The 24,822-nt window shown below is 38.1% G+C and overlaps 1 protein-coding gene across 1 annotated transcript in view; it reads right to left on the reverse strand.

The window, feature by feature from the left end:
- Window positions 1-24,822, reverse strand: part of ZNF277 (zinc finger protein 277) — a 145,785-nt gene that overhangs the window by 43,367 nt on the left and 77,596 nt on the right. Inside the window, exon 2 of the mRNA XM_037836352.1 lies at window positions 16,861-17,062. Within this exon, the coding sequence (XP_037692280.1) occupies window positions 16,861-17,062 (202 nt within the window). The remainder of the gene's footprint in view (window positions 1-16,860; window positions 17,063-24,822) is intronic.

A 24,822-nucleotide genomic window follows, 5' to 3' on the forward strand; every position in this document is an offset into this window, starting at 1 on the left:
ATCATGCCAAAGCCAGTTGTCTTGCCACCACCAGAATGGGTTCTGAATCCAAGTACAAAGATGACATCTTGTGTAGTCTTGTACATTTTGGCTAGTTTTTCCCAAATTTCTGTCTTAGGTACTGCTGCCTTTCCAGGGTGAAGAATATCGATGAACCTTTGTTTCCACTGAAGTAGATGGTTAGTCATGAATTTCCAGGTCCGGATGGTTACCGTGTCATTCACGATGGCGGGTGATCCTCAAGCAGCCAGAGAGGAAAAGAGCAACAGCTTTGCATTTAAAGTCTAATTTGTCCAATATTAGTATGGCTACTCCAGGTTTATTTTGGATACCGTTTGTGTGGAATATCTTTTTCCACCCTTGCACTTTCAACATATTTGTTTCCTTGGCTTTGATATGAGTCTCCTGTAGACAGCATATAGATGTATTTTTTTAATGCATTCTGCCAATCTGTGTCATTTGATTGGGGAGTTTAATCCACTGATACTCAATATTATTATTGTGAAAGCTGTCCTTACTTTGACCATTTTATCCTTTGGCTTTTATTTGTCATATCTAGTATTTTTCTCTTTTTATCCTGTTAGTTACCCTTAACTGATAATCAACATTTCTATACTGTACTCCAAGATTCTTTCTTGTCTTTTTTTTTTTTTTTCCAGCTGGCAGAACTTCCTTTAGTAGTATCAGTCTCCAAGTTTTTACAATCACTTGGTCACAAGATGGTGGCTATATAGTTATACAATCAGTATCAAATATCAAGCTTCAACAACTTCAGGTATTTACTTTTGGCTATTCTAATACACTAGAAACTAAGAAGAAATATCTATATAATGAGCCAGTAGTCATAATCATCTGTTAAATCCTAACTTCTCCATTACAACTCCTCCCCCTCATCTGATCATTCTCTTAATCTTCAGAAATTTCTCGGCAATGGCCATTCTAACTTCTTCGTGATGAAAAGGTGTGTTGACATCATGGGGTAGAGGAATGAAACTGGTTGATGTTCTTGGAGAGGCTGGTACCTCCGGGTTTCAGGACTTATCTAGCAAAGAGACCATCTAGAGGCTTTAAGTTTCTGCAAAAATAAATTTAATGGATAAAACACTTATAGAGTCTTAGATAGAGCCCAGGGTATTCTTTAGGGTTTTCAGGAGTACTGTTAGTTAGGGCTTGGCATACTGCAGCAATTTGCAATATCTGGCTAAAGCTTGCATAAGAGTAACCTCCAGAATGACCTCTCAACTCTATTTGAAATCTCTCGGCCACTGCATCTTTATTTTGTTCCATTTCTCTTCCTCTTTTGGTCAAGAAGGCATTGTTGATCCCACGACGTCAGGGCCAGGTTCATCCCTGGGAGTCATGTCCCATGTAGGGGGGAGGGTAGTGAGTTTACTTGCAGAGTTTGGCGTACAGAGAGAGGCCACATTTGAGCAACAAAAGACGTTCTCTGGGGGGTGACTCTTACGCATAATTGTAAGTAGGCTTAGCTCTGACATTACAGAAATAAATTTCATTAGGGCAAGCCTCAAGATCTAGGACTTGCCTTTTTAAATTGGGAGTCCCTAATGCTTGAGAGAATATCAGGAATTCCTCAGGTGGGGAAGTTTAATAGTTCTATATTTTTTCTCCAGTATCTCAAGAGACTTTGCAAATACTTTTTAATTGTCTACCCAAAATACTCTGGAATGTATCAGGGTGTTACAATAACTTGTACAGAATAACAAAATCTCATTACCTATTCTAGGTTCCAAGTAATTAGGTTGTTTAAATAAACTGACCAGACAGTATGCTACAGAAAATTTAAATTTTGGACAGCATAGCATTTCCTCCTTTGGTCTCACAAAGAAGTTGAAGATTTAAAATACAGACAGTGTACCAGTTTGAATGTATTATGTCCCCCAAACACCATTATCTTTGATGTAATCTTGTGGGGCAGACATATTAGTAGGGATTAAGTTGGAATGTTTGGATTAGGTTGCTTGGAAATGTGCTCCACCCAACTGTAGGTGGTAACTCTGATGAGATAATTTCCATGGAGGTGTGGCCCCACTCATTCAGGGTGGGCCTTGATCAGTGGAGACATATAAATGAGTTGGCAAACAGAAGGAACTCAGTGCAGCTGAGAGTGACATTTTGAAGAAGAGCTACAGCCAAGAGGGACACTCTGAAGAAAGCACAGGAGCTGCAGATGAGAGACAGTTTGAAGACAGCCATTGAAAGCAGACTCTTGCTCCAGAGAAGCTAAGAGAGGACAAATATCCCAAGTGCAACTAAGAGTAACATTTTGGAGGAACTGCAGCCTAGACAGGAACATCTTGGGAGAAAGCCATTTTGAAACCAGAACTTTGTAGCAGACGCCAGCCACGTGCCTTCCCAGCTAACAGAGGTTTTCCGGACACCATTGGCCGTCCTCCAGTGAAGGTACCTGATTGCTGATGTGTTACCTTGGACACTTTATGGCCTTAAGACTGTAACTGTATAACCAAATAAACCCCCTTTTATAAAAGCCAGTCCATCTCTGGTGTTTTGCATTCCAGCAGCATTAGTGAACTAGAACAGACAGTATCATCCTTTACTTTGAATTCTGATTTACCTTAGACCAAACAAGATCAGCTTCATTCATATCTCTAATTGAAGTCTGATCTCTTTTTCAGCTTCTTTAACAGTTGCTGTATGGTGTAATGCTGCTTTTAGAGCTGCAGAACTCTAACTCCAAGTCTCAGGTGTCACACAGATACCCGAAGTTCCAAGGAACAACCAGGTTATACATAAAAAGCCACAGCATCTCAGAATTTAGAGATAACAGTGAAAACTCAGGAGTAAATGTGACTGCAGTAAGAGCTTACAATCTAGGAACCTTTACAATGGGCCTTATTGAACATTCTGTACTCCTTAATCATCAATTGCCCAATCTCTGCTCACTTTCTATCTCCTTATAACTTACGCTCTTGAATTTAATTCTCAGAGTTTGCTCATTATAGTTAGTTTATATTAGTGAGACCATACAATATTTGTCCTTTCATTTCTGGCTCATTTCTCTCACCAAAATGTCCTCAAGGTTCATTAACCTTATTGCATGCCTCACAACTTCATTCCTTCCTGTAGCTGCACAATATTCCATTGTATGTATCCACCACAGTTTGCCCTTCTGCTCTTCAGTCAATGTACCCTTGGACCACCACCATCCATTGGCAACTGTGATTAATGCCACCATAAACACCGGTGTGCAAATGTGTACTTGTGTCTCTGTTTTCAGTTCTCCCGAGTATATACCTAGTAACTGGATTGTAGGATCGTATGGCAACCCTATACTTAGCCTCCTGTGGAAAGACAACGCTACCCTCCAGAGGGGCTGTACCCCAACAGTGAATTGATATATATCTCCACATCTTCTCCAGCACTTGTCTCTCTCTTTATTTTTTAAACAGTTTTATTCACATACAATACAATCCATCCTAAGTGTACAATCAACCTTCTGATATAACCAGTTATGCATTCATCACCACAATTTATATGAGAACATTTCCGTATCCTCTGCAAAGAAAGAGAAAAAAAGGAAAGAAAAGGAAAAAGAAAAAAAAAATGAAAAGGAGAAACAAAAAGAAAAAAAAATCCCATACCCCTCCCTTATATCCCCCTTATTGACATGTAGCTTTCACATATTGCCTTTGTTACAATTAACGAAAGAATATTACAGCGTTACTGTTAACGAGAGACCCTAGTTTCCATTATTTGTATTTTTCCCATATACCATCCCATTTTCAACACCTTGCAATGGTGACATACATTTGTTCTTGCTCATGTAAAAACTTTCTTATATTTGTATGTTTAATCACTGTCATTGTCCACTCTACATTTTGCTAAGTTATACAGCCCCAGTCTTTATCTTCTATCTTTCCTTCTGGTGCCATACATGCCCCTAGCCAACCACACTCACCCTCAGCCTTGTTCATTATACTTACAATACTGTGCCACCATCACACAGTATTGTGCTATCCATTTTTGAATCTTTACACTCAATCTTGTTAAACATTCTGTACTCCTTAAGCATCAATTGCCCAATCTCTACCTCTTTCTTCTCCTTGATAACCTTTGTTCTCAACTTTAACTCTCAGAGTTTGCTCATTATAGTTATTCATATCAGTGAGACCACAGTATTTGTCCTTTTTTTCTGGCTAATTTCACTCAACATGTCCTCAAGTTTCATCCACATTATTGCATGCGTAATGATTTTATTCTGTCTTACAGCTGTGTACTATTCTATCATGTGTATATACCACAGTTTGTTTATCCACTCATCTGTTGATGGATATTTTAGTATTTCCATCCCTTGGCAATTGTGAATAATGCTGCTATAAACATCGGTGTGCACATGTCTGTTCATGTCCCTGCTTTCAGTTCTTCTAAGGATATACCTGGTAATGGGATTGCTGGATCATACGGGAATTTGGTACTTAGCATCCTGAGGAACTGCCAAACTGCCTTCCAGAGAAGTTGCACTATTCTATATTCCCACCAACAGTGAATAAGTGTACCAGTTTCTCCACATTCTCTCCAATACCTGCAGTTTTCTGTCTTTTTTTTTTTTTTTTTTTTTGATAATGGCCATTCTAGTAGGTGTGAGATAATATTTCATTGTGGTTTTGATTTGCATTTCCCTAATAGCAGAGAAGTTGAGAATTTTTTCAAATGCTTTTGAGCCATTTGTATTTCCTCTTTGGAAAAGTGTCTATTCATGTCTTTTGCCCACTTTTAAATTGTGTCATTTGTCTTTTTGTTGTTGAGTTGTAGATCTCTTTATATATTCTGGATATTAAATCCTTATCCAATATGTAGTTTCCAGATATTGCCTCCCACTGTGTAGGCTGCCTTCTTCCTTTCCAGACAAAGTCTTATGATGCACAAAAGTATTCAATTTTGAGGAGATCCCATTTATCTGTTTCTTTCATTGCTTGTGCTTTGGGTCTAAGGTCTAGGAAATTACCTCCTAACACAAGATCTTTAAGATATTTCCCTACATTTTCTTCTAAGAATTCAATGGTCTTAGCTCTAATGTTTAGGTCTTTGATGCATTTTGAGTTAATTTTTGTATAAGGTGTGAGACAGAGGTCTTCTTTCATTCTTTTGGATATAGATCTCCAGTTCTCCAAGCACCATTTGTTGAAGAGGCTGTTTTGTCCCAGAACAAGAATCAATGGTCTATCGATGCAATGGTCTATTTCTGAACTCTCATTTTGATTTGTCAGTACATCTATCTTTATGCCAGGACCACGCTGTTTTGACCACTGTAGCTTTGTAATATGCTTTAAAGTCAGGTAGTGGGAGAACTCCTGTGCCGGTTTGAATGTATTATGTCCCCCAAACGCCATTATCTTTTATGTAATTTTGTATGGGCAGACGTTATCAGGGTTGATTAGATTGTAATTCTTTGATTGTTTCTTTGGAATGCGCCCCACCCAGCTGTGGGTGATGACTCTGTTTGGATAATTTCCATGGAGGTTTTGCTCCACCCATCCAGGGTGGGTTTAAGTTGATCAGTGGAGCCATATAAATGAGCTGGCATAACAGAAGGAACTCAGTGCAGCTGTGAGTGATATTTTGAAGAGGAGCTACAGCCAAGAGGGACACTTTGAAGAAAGCACAGGAGCTGCAGATGAGAGATATTTTGAAGACAGCCGTTGAAAGCAGACTCTTGCTCCAGAGAAGCTAAGAGAGGACAAATAACTCAGTGCAGCTGTGAGTGATGTTTTGAAGAGGAGCAAGCTTGCTAGAGAGGAACATCCTGGGAGAAAGCCATTTTGAAACCAGAACTTTGGAGCAGACGCCAGCCACGTGCCTTCCCAGCTAACAGAGGTTTCCGGATGCCATTGGCCATCCTCCAGTGAAGGTACCTGATTACTGATGTGTTACCTTGGACACTTTATAGCCTTAAGATTGTAACTGTGTAACCAAATAAACCCCTTTTATAAAAGCCAATCCATCTCTGGTGTTTTGCATTCCGGCAGCTCTAGCAAACTAGAACATCTCCCACTTCATTTCTCTTTCTCAAGATATTTTTGGCTATTCAGGGCACTGTGCCCTTCCAATAAATTTGACTATTGTTTTTTCTTTGTTGCAATTTTGATTGAATCTAGAAACCAATTTGGGTAGAACTGACATCTTAACTACATTTAGTCTGCCAATCCATGAACATGGTATGTACTTCCATTTATTTAGGTCTTCCTTGATTTCTTTTAGCAATATTTTGTAGTTTTCTGTTATAGGTCTTTTATGTCTGTTACGGTTAGGTTCATGTGTCAACTTGGCTTAACATTACTGCAAGAAAATTTGTGGCTGGTTAATAAAGCAGGCGGCTTGTTTATTAAGTCATCAGTCAACTGGCTGCAGCTGTGACTGATTACATCAACGAAGGGCACGTCTTCCACAATGAGAGAATGCAATCAACTGGACTTAATCCAATCAGTTGAAGACTTTTAAGCGAGACAGATAGAGGACCTTCACTTCTTCTTTGGTGACCAGCGAAGTGTTTCCTGAGGAGTTCATCAAAGTTGCCTGAGGAGTTCATCGAATAGGTTCATTGGAGTAGCCAGTTTACTGCCTGAGGAGTTCATCAAACATCCTCATTGGAGTTGCCAGTCTGCTGCCTGCCCTACAGAATTTGGACTCCTGCATGCCCACAATTGCGTGAGACACTTTTGTAAATCTTATATTTATAGATATCTCTTGTTGATTCTGTTTCCCTAGAGAACACTAACTAATACAATATCCTTGGTTAAATTTATTCCTAAATATTTGATTATTTTGGTTGCTATTGTAAATGGAATTTTTTTCTTTATTTCCCCCTCAGATTGCTCATTACTAGTGTATAGAAACATTACTGATTTTTGCATGTTGATCTTGTATCCTGCCACTTTGCTGTACTCATTTATTAGCTCTAGTAGCTTTGCTGTAGATTTTTTTGGGACTTTCTACAAATAGGATCATGTCTTCTGCAAACAGTGAAAGTCTTACTTCTTTTCGATTCGGATACCCACCCCCCGACTCCCCCCCCCCCTTTTCCTTGCCTAATTGCTTTAGCTAGAACTTCCAGCACAATGTCGAATAATGGTGACAGTGGGCATTGCTGTCTTATTCCAGATCTTGGAGGGAAAAGTTTCAGTCTTTCGCCACTGAATAGGATGTTAGCTGTGGGCTTTTCATATATTCCCTTTATCATGTTGAAGAAATTTTCTTCTTAAATATATCATGCCACTGCCTTCTCATCTCCATAGTGTCTGATGAGAAGTCAGCGCTAAGCCTTATGTGGCTTTCCTTGTATATGGTGAATTGCTTTTTTCTTGCTGTTTTCAGGATTCTTTCCTTCTCTTCGGTATTTGATAGTCCAATTCGTATGTGTCTTGGAGTGGGTCTATTCAGATTTATTCTATTTGGAATATAAGGGGCTTCTTAGATTTGTATATTTATGTCTTTTAAAAGGGTTGGGAAATTTTAAGCCATTATGTCCTTACATATTCTTCCTAGCCCTTTACGCTTTCTCTTCTTCTGGAACACCTATGTGTATATTTGCATGCTTCATGTTGTCAATCATTTCCCTGAGACCCAGCTCAAAGTTTTCCATTTTTTTTCTCCAATTTGTTCTTTTGCAGATTCAAGTTCAATTGCTGTGTCCTCTAGTTTGCTGATCCTTTCTTCTCCATCTTCAAATCTGCTCTGTGTGCCTAGTATATTTTTCATCTTCAGTATCTTTCATTTTGGTAAGAGCTGCTATTTTTCTATGTACTCTTTCAAATTTTAGTGTCTTCTTAATGTCCTTTATCTCTTTAACCATCTAGTTGAAATTATTTGGGAGATTTGTTTGAACATCTTTGATTAGTTGCTCCAAATTCTGTATCCCTTTTGACTTTTTAATTTGATCATTTAGCTTGGTCATATCTTCTTGTTTCTTAATATAATTTTTGCCATATAATTTTTTGCTGCCTTCTGGATATCTGATTGGCTGGATAAGATTATTTTGAAAGTTGGTTTCCCTCTCGTCTAAGATTTTGTTGATTGGGCTTGTGTTGAAGGTTTCCTTTGGCACTTGGTTTGTCAGTATTTCACAGTAGACCCATTCCAAAGGGTCCCTGAGAAAGGGACAGGAAGGCAGCTTCTCAGACTGCACTTTCCCAGCATCTCAGCAGATGGTGATCTGTGGTGACCTATTCCCCACAGCCCTACAAAGGTAAATTATTGTTATTTTTTTTATCCCTCTGACCCCTCTATTTCTACAGTGGGTGGGGATAATGGCCCTGTGGTGCTGTGAGTGCTTGTTCAGAAAGGACCAAGGCTGTGGGTCCCTGCTGTCATATTTCGTTGACCAACAGTTGGGTTAGGACTATTCCACACCCTCTTCTTTTCCCAAGGAGAGGGCCTCCCTCTCCCAGACCACTGCAGTCCACCAGGCAAGAACCAGGTGCACCCAGGGCTGTCGGCCTTGGGGGTAGGAATGGGCTCCTGGGGCTGTAGTGGAGCTCAATCACTCATCACAGCTTCTCTGTTTGTGGAAATAGTGGATCTGTGAGCACCCTGGGCTCCTGCCTGGAAAGGTTCAAGGCCGGGGGACCCAGAGGGCCACCCTCTCCAGCCAGCAGCTAGAACAGGACTGTCCTGTGCCAGCTAGCGGGCCCTAAGGATAGGGGATGGGTGCTGGGAACCCTGGTGCAGATCAGTCTGTTTGTGGAACTAATGTTGCTGTGAGCTCCTGAGCTCATGCGGGGAAAGGCTCTAGGCTGTGGGAGCGAGAGGGTTAACTTCGCTGGCCAACAGGTGGACCAGACTGCACTGTCTCCTCAGAGGCTAGAACCAAGCCCTCCCATGCTGTCGGCCTTGGCAGGTGGACAGAGGCGCCAGGTGCTACAGTTGAGTTCACTCACCACAATTTCTCAGTTGCAGTGTCTCCATTTTTTGGTCCAGCTCTTCCTTATATGTTGCAGTCGTTCTTCCTTGGTCTTCTGAGCCCCAAAACTGCTGCTTTGGATAGTTTCTGCCTGTTCTCTAGGTACTTTTGGTGGAGGAGTGAGTTCTGCTTGTCCTTATTCCACCATCTTCCTGGAAGTCTCCTAGTATTTTACTTCCTCTTTATTCCCTTATTATTCCCCTTTTTCTTAATACTGATTTCCTATTCTCAATACCAAATGTCATGATGCTCTTGCTAGAAAGAGTATGTATTAAAACAACAACAAAGACCCCCAAAACCCCCAAACAAACCCCCAAAACCCAGATCTGCTGTGGGAGAGGTCTGAGAGAGAGAACACGACATGAGCTGAAATTAAGTGGAAATACAAATAATGACAACACTGAGTGAGTATAGAACATATAAGGAAAAGAAGTAAATGAATAGTGTATAAAAACTGAACAATATGTTTTAGTTCTTTCGTCTCATGTATAACCCTACCGTCAACCCTGATGGGGGTTGATAAGGGGAGAGAATCCATTCTTTATAAACAGTGCTGGAACTTTTCTTAAACTATTTGAAAACAACACACCCCAGGCTCAGCTTAGCCTCAAACCACAAATACTATAAATGATGCACCCTGAGTCTATGGCTCGCTCACTGGCTTCCATATTAGAAGTATCAGAAACAGAAGGCAAGTGCTTATTAGATCAAAATAGACATTATTTTCTTGGCCACCTTGGGTCAGCGTCAGCACCCTCCACTCCTTAGTATCCTACATGGCTACTCTTATTTTCCACTTTTTCATTCCCCAATAGTCATTTTTTTTTTCCCCTGGGGGAGAGGGGAAAAGAGAAAGAAAAGGCAAGAAAATAAAAAATGACATGCCCAGCCTCTTTTCTTTTTCTCCCCTCAGCATATCTTCTATTGCAAAGTGGTGAGAGGGATGAAGGAACACATCACGGCCACCCCTGGAACACAGCATGGGGAGGTTCGTCAGTCCTGGTGACCACTCCACTGAGGACCAAATGGGCGAGATCATCGGCACAAAACTGAGAATGGTGATCAGCCCTATGGAACATGAGTTCCATTCTGGGTGTATAGACAACTACATGAATACGCAGGCCTTCCACCTTTGGAAAGTGTTTACAGACTTAGAAAAGTATCTGTATGAAACTATGTGAAGTGGATGACCAGGTAATAGCTTGGATCCTAGTGAAGAGACTGCCCTTTGAATTACTGACTTATTTTTTAATGAGGAGTCAGTTCCACTCTTCTCCTACCTACAAAGATCTTGTACTAGATGTAGTTTTGCTTTTTAAATTAAGACTATGGCCACACCTTCATAGGTGACATATTAATGACTTCACTGCCCCTGGAGGCAATAATGAGTAGAGGAGTAGAGACTTTGCATTTGGAGATAAAAACTGAATTTAAAGCTTTTTGACTTTTCTGAAACTCAGTGTACTCATTTGCAAAATGAAGTGAATGTTAAATAGGATAACACATGTAAAACACAGTGTCCAACATCCTAGGTGTTTAATAATAAATGGTGTTATTATAAAAAAAATATATTTGGATAACACTAAGAAAGCAAAAAATTTATGTTTGAGAGAAATACGTCTAAAACAACAACAAAAAATTGAGAATAACAACACTTCATTGTTCATCAAACATTTAATGAGCAAGTAAAAAATAAGTATATGAATAGTCTGTGTCAGAGGGCACATATAGGTGGCTGGGGTGGTGGAAGACTAGGGTGGTGGTGATGACAACAATGACAATTATTACCAGCTACCATTTTATGAGCCCTTACCTGTCCAAGGTTACACAATTAGAGTTTCAGATTTGGGATATGAACTTGGTCTCTCTGGTTCCAAAGCCAAACTCAGTCTTCTACAACACACTGCCTTTAGTGTCACATAGGGATCAATTTGTATAAGAACTGGAGAAAAAGCAAGGCAGGGACAGGAAAAAGCCCCTAGAATTATGGTTCTAATGGATACCTTAAGCATTTTTTTTCCCCCTCAGAAACTAAAGAAGTCATACAAAAGGCTTTTTGACAAGGCTCAAACAGAACTACAGAACCAAAGTCAGATGACTCCCAGGGATGAGCCTAGACCCGGCATTGTGGAATTGAGAAAGCCTTCTTGACCAAAAGGGGGAAGAGAAATGTAACATAATAAAGTTTCAGTGATTGAGAGAATTCAAATAGAGTTGAGAGGTCATTCTGGAGGTTATTCTTATGCATTATGTAGATATCCCTTTTTACTTTTTAGTATCCTGGATAGCTAGAAGGAAATACCTGTAACTTTGAACTGCAACCCAGTAGACTTGATTTTTGAAGATGATTGTATAACTGTGTAACTTACATGGTGTGACTGTGTGATTGTGAAAATCTTGTGGCTCATACTCTGTTTATCCAAAGTATGAACAGATGAGTAGAAAAATGGAAACAAAAATTAAATTAATAATAGGAGGTGTGGGATCTTTTGAGTGTTCTTCTTTATTTGTATTTTTTCCTTTGGAGTAATGAAAATGTTCAAAAATTGATTTTGGTGATGAATGCACAACTATATGATGGTACTGCAAACAGCTGATTGTACATTTTGGATGACTGTATGATATGTGAATATATCTCAATAAAACTGAATTTAAAAAAAAAAAAAAAGAACCAAAGTCAGGAGGGAGAGGGAATGCCTTTCTTTCCAGAAAAGTACATGAACTGCTCCTTACTCCTGTTCTTACTGAAAGTTGACACTGACTGTTTGGGGCTGTTGATTTGGAACTGCTCAACTAGGCAACAGGTGCAAAGGAGCAATGCCCTGATTCCAATAATCAATGGGACTCAACTCTCCAAGGGCTTTCATGTTTGGGTGCTGTCTCCTGGACCTTTGAGACGGCTCATGTCATATAGTTATTTTGTATCGGTTAACTGCAAGGTGTTAGGCACAGGGGAAGCAATTACTAGCATCCGTTGACTTAAGATCATGTGGAGATTCTGTCCAGCAGACCCTCGGTCACTATCCAGTAGGGAGGGATTCCTGTGGAATGCTAAATGCTCACACTCTGGCAGTCTTTACATTGATTAAAGGTTGTTTGATTGCTCCATGAACAAATAATGAATTTTGGAAATGGTATTTTTCAGATACCATCTATAGGAACATCTCTGAGACATTGCCAGATGGTTTCTGTGGGAAGGGGGATAAAGCAGGTAGCATTTTCTTCTAAAAGGAACAAAGTTGCCATTTGAATGTTCTTTTCCTGACCAAAGGTTGGGTGGCAACAAAAGCAATGACATAAACAATCTGTTACAAAAGCAAATATAACCATAAACTACTATATAATTTAAATATATAAAAGTCTGCACCAGAGCCCCCTTGAGGAGCTGGTGGAGAATGAAGGGGTATTGGGCTTCCCCACCTCGATGGTTGTTGATGTGCTCACAGACATAGGGGACTGGTGGTTTGATGGGCTGAGTCCTCTACATGCGACGTGCCCTTGCCAAGATTGTGGCTGCAAAGGAGAGACTAGGCCTCCCTGTAACTGTGCCTAAGAGCCTCCTCCCGAATGCCTCTTTGTTGCTCAGATGTGGCCCTCTCTCTCTAGCTAAGCCAACTTGGCAGGTGAAATCACTGCCCTCCCTCCTACGTGGGATCTGATACCTAGGGGAGTGAATCTCTCTGGCAACATGGAATATGACTCCCGGGGAGGAATGTAGACCCGGCATTGTGGGATGGAGAACATCTTCTTGACCAAAAGGGGGATGTGAATGGAAATGAAATAAGCTTCAGTGGCAGAGAGATTCCTAAGGGAGCCGAGAGGTCACTCTGGTGGGCACTCTTACGCACAATATAGACAACCCTTTTTAGGTTCTAAAGAATTGGGGTAGCTGGTGGTGGATACCTGAAACTATCAAACTACAACCCAGAACCCATGAATCTTGAAGACAATTGTATAAAAATGTAGCTTATGAGGGGTGACAATGTGATTGGGAAAGCCATATGGACCACATTTCCCTTTGTCCAGTATATGGATGGATGAGTAGAAAAATGGGGGGTGGGGGGTGGCGGCACCCAGTAGTGTTCTTTTTTATTTTAACTGTTCTTTTTCACTTTAATTTCTATTCTTATTATTTTAATGTGTATGGTAATGAAAATGTTCAAAAATCAATTTTGGTGATGAATGTACAACTATATAATGGTACTGTAAAGAACTGAATGTACACTTTGTATGCGAATATAGCTCAATAAAAATGAATTTAAAAAAAAAAAGTCTGCACCATTACCTTATTGTAGTATAGTAAATAGACTTCAATTGCAACATACATTAGACCTAAATCTAAATTTGAGTTAAGATGTATTCTAGTTAAACAAATAACGGTGCTTTTTAAATATAAATCAGAATTAGAAGTTGTCAATATATACATTTCCCTGTGGTTGGCAGAGGCATTCAGAAAAACTGTCTTCAATTCAGAGACAGTTTAAGGACAGCAGATCTTCAATACATGCTTCTTGTGACATTTTTTCCTACCCATCAAAACATTTTTTTTTCCAAAGTTAAGGGACCATTTAATACTTTCTTCATTTTTTTTCTAATTCTCTAGTTTATTCAAAGTTACAGTTGTAGCTTCTTAATATATAAAGGCTGCTAAGAAATAATATGAGGTATGAACTCTATATGGATGATAGCTATCAACACATTTCATACTTGATTAAAAAGCCATAAAAATAATTACTAGCTCATCAGCAAATGCTTTTTTTTCAGAACTGCAAATCCTAACTTACCAAATTGCCTCACAAAGTATCACTGTAACAATATCTTGTTTGCCTAGACCCCACTGTAACTGGTGTGCTTACTACAGAGGTATAGCAGAGAGAATTGGGATACGGTTGTTAATGAAGTAGCACTGAATGGGTGGAATTTAACATATAAAGTTTATTAAAATATATGTTAAAACATTAAAATATATTAAATATATTACATTAACTATATTAAAATATATTACATATTAAAATATGTAAGTATTAAAGAGTTTTTAACATTTATATTCTGGGACATTTTTATCTACTGATAAAATCAGCTCATTATAACTAACTATGTTAAATGGACTCAAAGCAAAGATTATCAGCTTTGCTTTATTCACTCTACCACAGGAGATTTCACTGTTGCTTTGTTTCAATAAAGAAACTAACAAATACATTTAATATGAAAACTTACAGTGTACTTGTAAAGCACAAGGTAAGGCTATTTCTTATCTACTATCACCTTTCTTATTTATTACATTCAGAAGCAACAACTCATATTAAGAAGTAATGTATATAAGAATTGCTCAACCTGTACAGTTGAGTGAATTAATTCATGCCAACTGAACTTACTTGTTTTCTCTTCACCCAACCCATTGTTTTTAAAATTTTCACAAAAAATTTAAAGAAGCAAACCTTTCAGCCTATATGACAAAAAGCTTGTTAGAAATGTATAAAATTAAAAATAACTCCTTTTCTGAAGTTAGGAAAAAGTCACATAACATTGAGAAAATTACAACTTAACTTTGATCTCAAACATTAATTGATACTCATATTGTAGAGAAGAACTTTTAGATTCCCTAAATTGTAGAAGGATATTATCTTGAGACTGGATATATAAAAAGGTATTTAAAAGCAATGGCATTTATTCAGATACATTTCTTGTCAGTTTGAATTAATCACATCTTTTCTTTGTGGGTTTTTTATTGAATTAGGAGAAATTTTATTGAATTAGGAGAATAGCAGACATGGAAAATCTAGGTTTCCAAATTTAAAGTACATGTTAGCTACATAATTTAGAAAGCACTTATACTGATATGTACCATTTTCTTTTTAATTAAAGCATTCATTTCATTATAAAACTGCATTTAGAGGGTGATTGATCCCAACATTTAATTCTTGACTCCTTAGCCCTAAAACCTAGGAAATGCTTTGTATTATTTTCCTGACCATTTATCAATGAGATCAACATCAATGATAAAAATTGAGATTGACTAGTACAACTATAACTACTATCATATATAAGCACATAGGAGAAAATATATGATCATATTATCTGCAATTCCTGAGGGGAATTTGCATTTATATGGTAAAACACTTTCACATCATAGAACAGCTGAGAATACAAGACTTACAAAAGAGTAACTCATCTAATAGTTTTGCCAATCAGTGATTATTTGAATCATGAAAGAATTAGAAGATCTTTACCCTATTAAGTGTCTAAAATAAACAAAAGCAACACATCTGACTACATATATCTAGGTATCATCTATGATAAAGGTCCCAGAATACTACTACAATACATACATGCACACGAGCACGTGTATGTATATAAGGGGCCTGACGTAGAAGGTACACAGAGATATTCAATATCAGTGCTAGGCAGCTGAGAAAGGGATAAACTGTAGAGGATGGGGCTAGAGAACAGAATACCCTGTAGGTGCTCTGGCTGTCTCAATTTAAAAATAAACTGTCTTTATAGAAGTTTAGATTAATTAGAACCTTGAAGTTTTCTCAAAAGTTAAATTTTACACCTGACAATTACAGGGTTTTCAGGCCAGCATAAATGCCTATTGAAAACTCAAGCTATGGCTGTAGAGAACTAAGATTTCAAATATATTTATGGTAATCAAAACATAATTAAAGCCTTGCTTACCATTATTGGGTACAGAAGATGTCTCAGGTACTAGCAGGTGCTATACTTAACTTCTTTTATATAATCATCAGTAACCTTACGAAAACAGTTACCCCACTTCATAGATGAGGAACTGATGCTTAGAGCTTGCTGTAAGGAGGCCTGCATTCAACCCTAGGCCTGTACGGTTTCATAGTCCTCAGCTTGTTGCTCTGCACACATATCATAAGAACAAACGATGTAGTCTGGGATATACAGAGTTTACATACAGGGATATTACTGGGCTACTCTAATGTTTTGTAGGGAAATTAGATAGAATATCTCAAAATGGGACCTAACCAGAAATACCAAAGTGAATGTTTTTGTAACCATACCAAGCCAGTAGCTGCCACGATGTTGTTTCTATAGGAAAAAGCTTCCCAACTTTCAATCAATATTGATATGAACATAAGTCTCCACTACAGCTACACAAGCAAAGGGATTTTTCTTGGACAGCCAGTTCCAGAAACTATGAATTGGAAAAGATGGAATGTTTGCCTATGTTATCTGCTATTGGCACAGATGATCCGAAGTTGGTGTTTAGCTCACTGTGGACCTTGGCTGTATAGGTCAGATTCCGTACAAAAAGAACATTTCAAACATGAGCCCAATGCTGGTAGCTCTTCAAAACCTCACCTGTATCTGCTTTTTAACTGCCCCTTCTCTTTCTCTCAGCACCTCTGTCACTGACCTCAACAGTTTTCTGCTCATATATCTCTTAAGCTTGTTGAATGATAAATTTTGTCTAGTTTCCAACAGCATCACAGCACTAAAACTGAGAGTTATTTGGGCAATACCCTTTTGGCTTAAATGGCTCCAAGGACCCCATTCCTAAACACTGTCCCTTAAATGGTCTTTTACAAAGTCTATTTTGGCCTTTCTGGAAGGAGCCACTCAATCGGAGAATGCCTATGGCCTGAAAAACAAAAAGAACAACAAGCTGACAGAGATCAATAATGTCAACAATCTCATGAAATGTGGCAAAGGGGATGCTCTTGGAAAATTTCTGTTTCCAGAATTTGTATAAAATACATCAACATGTGAAATTCTCAAACACAACTTATACACTTAAGAAGGCAAGAGTGCAAAGATTTTCTAAAGTCTGAGGAGAAACCTCAAAAAGAATACGATTTTTCACATTTGTGTAGGAAATATTTTATATATTTATATATATCATTCCTTTAAGGAATGATAAATTTAATTCTTTCATGGACAAAAAAGAAATTTACCTTTGGAAGTCAGCAACCAACTTGACATCAGCTATGACCATCTTATGTTCAATAATCATGTGCTTTAGAAGTTTGTCTTGCTCAGCTACAGGAAAATGTTCTTCACAGAAAATGCAAGGCACAGATGGACAACCTTCTGAAGTGGTGGTGCCACCTGGATTTTCTGGCAGGGAAAGCGGCTCCAGGATACAATCCTTACTGTCTGAGAGATAAATTAAAAAAAAAAAAAAAAAAGGAAGAAGAAGAAAGAAAAAAGAAAAGCTCAGTCTTTGGAAGGATAATTTCTCACCTCCTGCATCAAAAGGATCCTTAAAATATTTACGTATCTCCAAAAAGAAAGATACTTCATGTCAGAGAGTAGGGTACTTTATCATTTTAAACAGCTTCTGCAACCCAGAGGCAGGAAGTATTGCAAAGCAGCTCAAACTCCCCCATTTGCTGGCTTGAATGGGGGAAACCCTGTCGGGGCAGCTGTTCAAGCCTTCTTGGACACTGGCCACTGGCAGCAATTCAGGGGTACTTGGAGGAGGAAGGCTGCAATACACTGGGGGCTGAGGTTCTAAGGCCCAGTTGTGACCTGTGGCTGAGAGTCATCACACTTAGGGATGTAAATGGTATATTCTGAGGCTACAAATGAAGCCAGGCCAGTCTTTTAATTTGCTTCTCATTGCACCTGCAAACTCTTTTCTGTTTCTGATTATTTTTCATGTGCTAAGGTGATAGCTCTCACAATGGATTGACACAGCATGTGCAGGGTGGCCCAGGTGGCAGTTTTCGATGTTGATTTATGTCTATCATTTGCTTACTGTACAATTATGTATCCAAATCCAGTCTCTTGAGAACAAAGAGATGAATGCTCATTTACTAGACATATGGGGTAAACATTCTTCCTGTCTGTGCCATTTCTTTTCCTAACAACACCTAGAGTATCTTTAAGAGGCGAGGTTTACAAGATCCATAGCTCCGAATTCAGGGCCTCAAATTATAGCCAGTTGCGACATGAGCCCTCTAAAGTCTACCAGGGAGAAAGGCTGGGCCTGTCACCTTATGCAGGCTACTAAGTAATTAATAACCAGGTAGCTAGGTTAAAGTATCTGGCATGTGACGTAGGGCAGAGAACCTTCTTAAGAAAGTCAGTTACTCCACAGTCTTTGGAATCAGGTTAATATGAATTCTCCCGCCTTCATTTCTTATTTTTGTCTTATTTATTCTTATTTCTTATTTTTAAAAGCCTTCTTAATTGAATTATTCATTAAGTCATTGGTGCACTGCTGACCGCAGCCTAACTGAGAGTTGGATAAATGATGTAAGGGGCAGGATTCATTCATTCACTTAACAAAAATCAACTAAATATTTACTGCATGCTGGTCTCTCCTTTTGAATGTTGAATGGTATGGTCCTTACTGTCGAGGTTGAAGTCCTCACAATTTGTTTAAAGATATACTAAAAAGACAGAATGTGATGATGGAGAATATACAGGGTTTACAGGAGCACACAGAAGGGGGAAGTCACCTAACTGAGCTGGAGAGGGCAGGCATCCCATGGGAGGTGACCTCTAATATACCACTTGTACACACTCTGCTCAGATTAAACCCTGCTAATCAAAGTGTTTATCTTTGTTTCATAAAATTACTTAATACTAGAAAAAGTAAAAACAAACAGTATACATTATAGTAGCATTATTAACAAAATTGATGTTACCAACTATTTTACTTATTAAACAGAATTATGTAGTTCTCAATTATAGATTAAATTCTACAAAACCTGAGGAACTTAGACCTGCATGTAAAAAATAGGATTGGAGGGAGGAGAGAGGGAGAGAGAGATGTAATATATTTATGAAATGCTATGAAATATTTCACATTCACTAGAATATTTGACAACAAAAATCAGCATACTCTAAATAAAGGTAACAATAAAAATTACCTGCCATGTAGGAAATAATAAATACTATATTCCACCCTTCTCCCAAAATTTGACTGAGATATTTATAAACTCATTTTGCATGACTACAGAAAACAAGCATATTGTAGTGATAATTATCATCAATAGCAGGAACTAATGTTTATGGGTCCTTGCAGCAAAGTGCCTTAGGGAATTTTCTCAATCAATACTATCTTATTTAGTAATACTATTATAACCCATCTGCCTTATGGGAAAACTGAGACTCAGAAAAGTTAAATAATTTCCCAACATAATATAAGTTGAGCCTACACACAACCATTATTAATCTAACTCCCAGTACCAAAAGGCATTTCCCTCCTCTATGTTTCTTCTTTAATATGTATATTCCATGCTGTTTTGAATATACATGTATTTATAGGCCACTGTGAACTTATATGTATTCTGCTGGGGTTCTGCAGTCTCCCTAATAGCCACTTCACCAGCAACTCTCACACAATCTCAGTAGCTGAAAACTGCCAAAATCACTGGAGTACACGGTTCACCTCTACCACTGTCTTTATTCTTTCTCAAGGTGATACGGTAAACTCTCTCTGATACCTCTGTGGTTCAGTTTTCTTCCTTTTTCTGTGTCCAATGCCCTGTTTTCTCTTTTTTCCAATTACTTAAAAGAGAATGGACTTAGGTGTTCACACATACTAGAACCAAACTGCTTGTGCTCACTACAAAGGCAAAAAGGCATAAAATAATGAATATGTAAATTCATGTATGAGGAATTTGTGGTTTGGGAGGTATTATGTTGTTATTTGGAAGCTTGATTTACTATGTATTCCAGGAAATAAAAGTTTTAATAGAATACGTTTAGACAACGAGATTTAACGGCTTTCCCTCACACTCCTTAGCCATTTAATCCCTTGCTAAAAATTTTACAGCATTGATCATATGGAGTAATTTTTTACCTACTTGTCCTCCTTTCTCCCCGTCAGACTGTTGGTCCCTGAAAGGTAAGGGGAGTCCTAGTCATTTTTATTTACCTGACAGGTACAATGAATGAATCAGTTATCATCACCACCATGTGTTTATTTTCAGCATCGTTAAGTACTTCACATGTACTGTGTTAACACAATCAACCCTCATAATACCCACTGTGAAGTGGATTCCATTTCTATCTCTGTTTCACAGATGAGGCAACTGAAGCACTGGGAGGCCAACTAACTTCCCCTAGGCAGCTAGTAAGGGCTGGAGCTAGGACTTGAGTCCACAGTCTGGCTTAAGTACTATATTCTCAACCAAACATAATGCTAAGGAGTTTAGACATTTTCCCATAGGAAGTAGAGGTACTCCTATGTCTTACACTAGTCTCAGGGAGAATGTACTGAAAAGAGACAAGTCTCAATGAGGGAAGATCAGTTGGGAGACAACTGTAGTGTCCAAGGGCTTGTCTGTCAGCAGTGGTGACAGCGGAGTGGATGAGGAGAGGCTACGGAGAGCCAATGGACAGTTCCTGATTACTGATTTCTCTCATGGCTGGTGGACAAGAGCAGCAGTGACTGGTATCTCATGTGATGTGCTGGTGCTGTGCCTTCTCGTTTCCAGGCCCTTCTCCTCCAGGTCCTTTTTCAGGCTTTTACCCACTCCACCTCCCAACCCCCAAAAAGAGTAAATATCTCTGCTGTAATTATTTACATGTATATCTCTGTGTCTAGGCTAGACTGTAAACTCAAGCTCAAGGACTAAGTCTTATTTACTTTCATATCTTTGATGTAGACTACAGTGCCTGGAACGTAACTGGTATTTGATGTCATTGAATGGAAAATGAACGATGAACCAGAGGTATTACAACGAGAGTTCAACCTTCAATTCAGTTCCTAGGGAAGTCCTATTTCAGGGAACACTGTGGCTGTCTTTAGGGGGGACCTTCTTTGCTCAGGATTGAGGGCAGTTCAACTATAATTACAGTCAGATCTTAGTGCTGTAGGCCTTGGTAACAGGTCCACTGGTAATTAATAAATAATGATGTGAAAAAAAAGAAATAAAAATAAAAATAAATAATAAATACATAAAAAATAATGATGTAAAGATTGCAACAAATTCCAAGATAACAATAAACATTATTGAGTATAATAAAAGTATGTTTAATTTAGTTAGCAGTTTTTGCTTTTCATGCTCATAGCATTTAGCATGAAGTTTTTACTCTTCACGCTCTTCTTTCCTTCTCCAGTAAACAAGCAAAAAGGGACACGTGGAAGATAGAGTAAGTTACACCACTCCACCAGAGGATGAGAAACACAGGATAAAAACAGGATGGGATAGACATGAATGCTGGATATGTATTTTAGAGTGGTGATTTCCAAACTTGTTTGTGGTTCATTACTTAGAGAACTTTTGAAAAATACTGATTTCAAGACCTCACTACAGACCAAGGAAATGCAATTTTTACCTAAACAGTGGCCTGTGAATCAGTGGTTCAGAGGATGGTCACGTGCGGATATCCTGATCACAAAGAGTATGGGTATCTTGTACTCACAGAAAAGTCCCTAAGTTAGATGACAAGGTCTGGTGGCAAAGCTAATTTGATTGTCTATTCTGTCCTAAAGAGAACCCTGAAAATACTAAACATTAGGGGCTGTGGGCTAGCAGATATAATGCAGTAAACAATAAGCTAACGTTTATTTCCAGTTGTCAGCACAAGAATCATATCCACATCTCAATGAAAACACACAATCCTTTGCTATAGACAACTTGAACCTAAATGGCAAAAGGAAGTAAATTACATTGTGCTCCTTTCAGCAAACAGGTAAAGCATCTTAGAAATTCTCCTTTGGCCCCAAATCTGTTTGGCACATTTATTACAAATTAACAACAAATTTTCTGTTCTAGTTCTCACTTTGAGCAGTAACTCTTTCAAATGACCTGTAAAAAAAATACCGTCTCAAGGAAGCTTTTAGGAGATCCTGTGCTAATAACAAACAATTTTATTTACCCTGGGCGAGATCCCCAAAGTATCAAATTATTATTCTAGGACACTGCTTCTCAAAGTATAATGTGTGCATGAATCACTTGGAGATTTTGTTAAAATGTAGATTCTGATTCACTAGGTGTGGCAGCCATGGAAGAGCGCCAGTCAAATCTTGTGCTGTTATGAGCATAACTGACAGATGGCCTCAAGGTTCTGTGCGCTGAAATCCAATTTGCACTGATATCGAGCTGCCCACAGGCTGCTCTGAGCCAATGACTGGATGCAGGAAAAATATTAAGACTAATGATTCCTGCGAGAGGTGATACTTCTCTGATGGCTGACTATGGCTTGAGGATTCCCTGCTGGCTTGTAGAAACTTGCTTAGAACTGTGCTGCAGTCTGAGATTCTACTCAACACTCTCCTCTGTCCTTCCCTCTCTCTCCTTCACAGGAGTAAGACCTGCATCATTCCATCCGCCAGCTACCTCTTTTTGACTCCTCTGTTTTTTTCACCAAATAAATCTCTTACATCAAATTCTATCTTAACGTGTTTCTTGGAGGAGATGAACTAACAAAGTATGTCTGGGGGTGGGGAGGCTTGAAATTCTATATATCTGAGTTCTGGTTGATGTCAATCTGCCCATTCATGACCACACTGAGTAGCCAGGTTTTATCTACAGGACAAAGCAGTCATGAATTCATAATAATCCATAATAATCCTCATTATTCAAGATTTCATATTTGCAAATTTGCCTACTCAATAAAATTTATCTGCAACCCCCATATTAATACTTGCAGCATTTTTGCAGTCAGTCATGCATTGGGTAGAGTGAAAAATCCGAGTTGCCCAATGTCCATGTTCCCAGCTGAGGTTGAACAATGCAACACTCTGCATTCTTTTTCAGTTTTTTTTTTTTTTTTTGGTGATTTCACTGTTTAAAATAATTCCCAAATTTAGTGCTAAAGTGCTGCCTAGTTTTCTTCATTGCAAGAAGGCTATGATGTGCCTTACGGGGAAAATGTGTGTTAGATAAGCTTTGTTCAGGCATGAGTTATAAAGTGCTGTTGGCAGTGAGTGTGATGTTAACGAACAAGCAATATACATTAAATAAGGTGTCCTTAAACAGAAACAACACATAAAACAAGGGTTATCTATTGACTGGTTGACAAAAATGTTCCCTCAGGAACTTAAACCTGTATTTCCTATAAGGGCAAAGGTTCATTTATTTGCTAATTCAGTGTTTGTGCCAACTTTATGGAACTTAACTTCCATGAATAATGAGAATTGACTGTATTGTCAAGGCCCAGATTAAAAGCGTATGTAGAATACTACTTCAGAGTATGGCTACAATATTCTTTATTAAGTTAAACCACTAAATGTTAAGTGTAATCTGGTATTAAAATAAGTGCTATCTACTGTAAACTCATAAAATCAGCATGCAGACACTACCAGTGCTTAAATATACAGGCTGCATTAATGCTTAAATAATACTTTGATATCAAGGACAAGTATTAAGAAGTTACTACTGTAACAGTCCATGTTTTGGTTTGTGCCATATAGATGGGTTGTAGAAGAAATACTTTTGTAATAAAATAAGTGCAGTTAGAAGTGCAACGCATTAAAAAATTTTAATTCTTAATTTTAGAAAGTTATGAAAAATTTATGTTATTGACCTAGTATTGTTGATATTTTATTCATTATTACTCTCCTATATTCCACAATAATCTTAGATGGACTTTTCAGTCACAGGAGAAAAAATTTCTTCTTGCAGTCTGAATTAACTGACTGTTCTGTTCTTTAAAACTGAGACATTCTATCTTTTGATAGTACTCCAATGGCTAGTGAATCTCATATGTTGATTTTATTCTGAAAATTAGGTAACCTTATTTTCAAATTCTTGAGAGTACTTCTCTTGCACTAAATAATGGTCTTCTACTTCCTACACAAGACAGCTCTTTGATTTCTAAGTGAGTGTCCCCTGCAGATGTATTTGGAAAATAGGTCTAGTTTATTTTAACCACAATCAATAGAAATTATCTTCAAAGCTCAGAGTCAGAATTAAGGCCTTTTCTGAATTACATTTAATAAATTCATGTAATAAATTATTTACTTCATTTAATAAATTATTGAGGCCCAACATGCAAAAGATTAATTTACTGTACATTCCTCCTAAGAGTGGGAGAATATGCCGGCATCAGTTTGAATAAATCAGCTGTGTTACATATCCTCAGTTCCATACTGAGGGTGCTGGTGAGGCTGTGCTGGGCTAGTACCCTCATACATACATGGCAATTCTGCCACTTCCTTTTGGCATGAAATCAGGGTCACAAACATTCATACCCTTAAAGCTAATAAATCCATGCTTGAGAACCTAAGGAGTTAATTTACTACAACATCATTTATAAAGCAAAGTAATAGAAACAACCTAGATGTCATGTAATTCAAAATTAGTTCTATGAAATATGATGCATCTATAGTATAGCATGTTATGCATTTACTAAATGACAGTTATGAGGACAATGGAGAAATATTGAAAAAATGTTTTATATTAACTGAAAAGAGCTTAATCTACAATGACCTTCACACAATATCTGCAACACACACACAAACACAATGTACACACAAATATATACCAACATACACCCATATACAAGGTTTGAAAGAAAATATGCAAACATTTGGAGATTATGAATGGATTTATTTACCCAGTTTTCTTAAAATGTAACAATGAAAAAAAAATTAACAGAAAGCATGTTATCTGGTGAGTTCTTCAGTGTGATTGTGACAGACAAGATTAAAATAGAAAGAAGTAAACACAAGTCCTGTCTTTTTAAGATGTGCAACTTTGATTAAATTTCCCATTTAAAAATTGAATGCCTACTACGCAGAAAGTTTATACTAGGTACTATCAGAAAAACAAAGATGATAAGGTCCCTATTCTGAAGGAGTCTGAATCTAGAGAAGGTATGAGACAAGTGCACAAGTAAGCATAACACAAGTCACCATATGCCAAACTGATCACATAAACCAAGGGCTATGGGGGAGGGAGGAAAGAAATAAGTCAGGAGAAATAAGGAAAGCCTTGATGGAAGATGAAGTC

The sequence above is a fragment of the Choloepus didactylus genome, chromosome 5 (assembly GCF_015220235.1).
Source record: "Choloepus didactylus isolate mChoDid1 chromosome 5, mChoDid1.pri, whole genome shotgun sequence".
In the NCBI taxonomy this organism is placed as follows: Eukaryota; Metazoa; Chordata; class Mammalia; order Pilosa; family Megalonychidae; genus Choloepus; species Choloepus didactylus.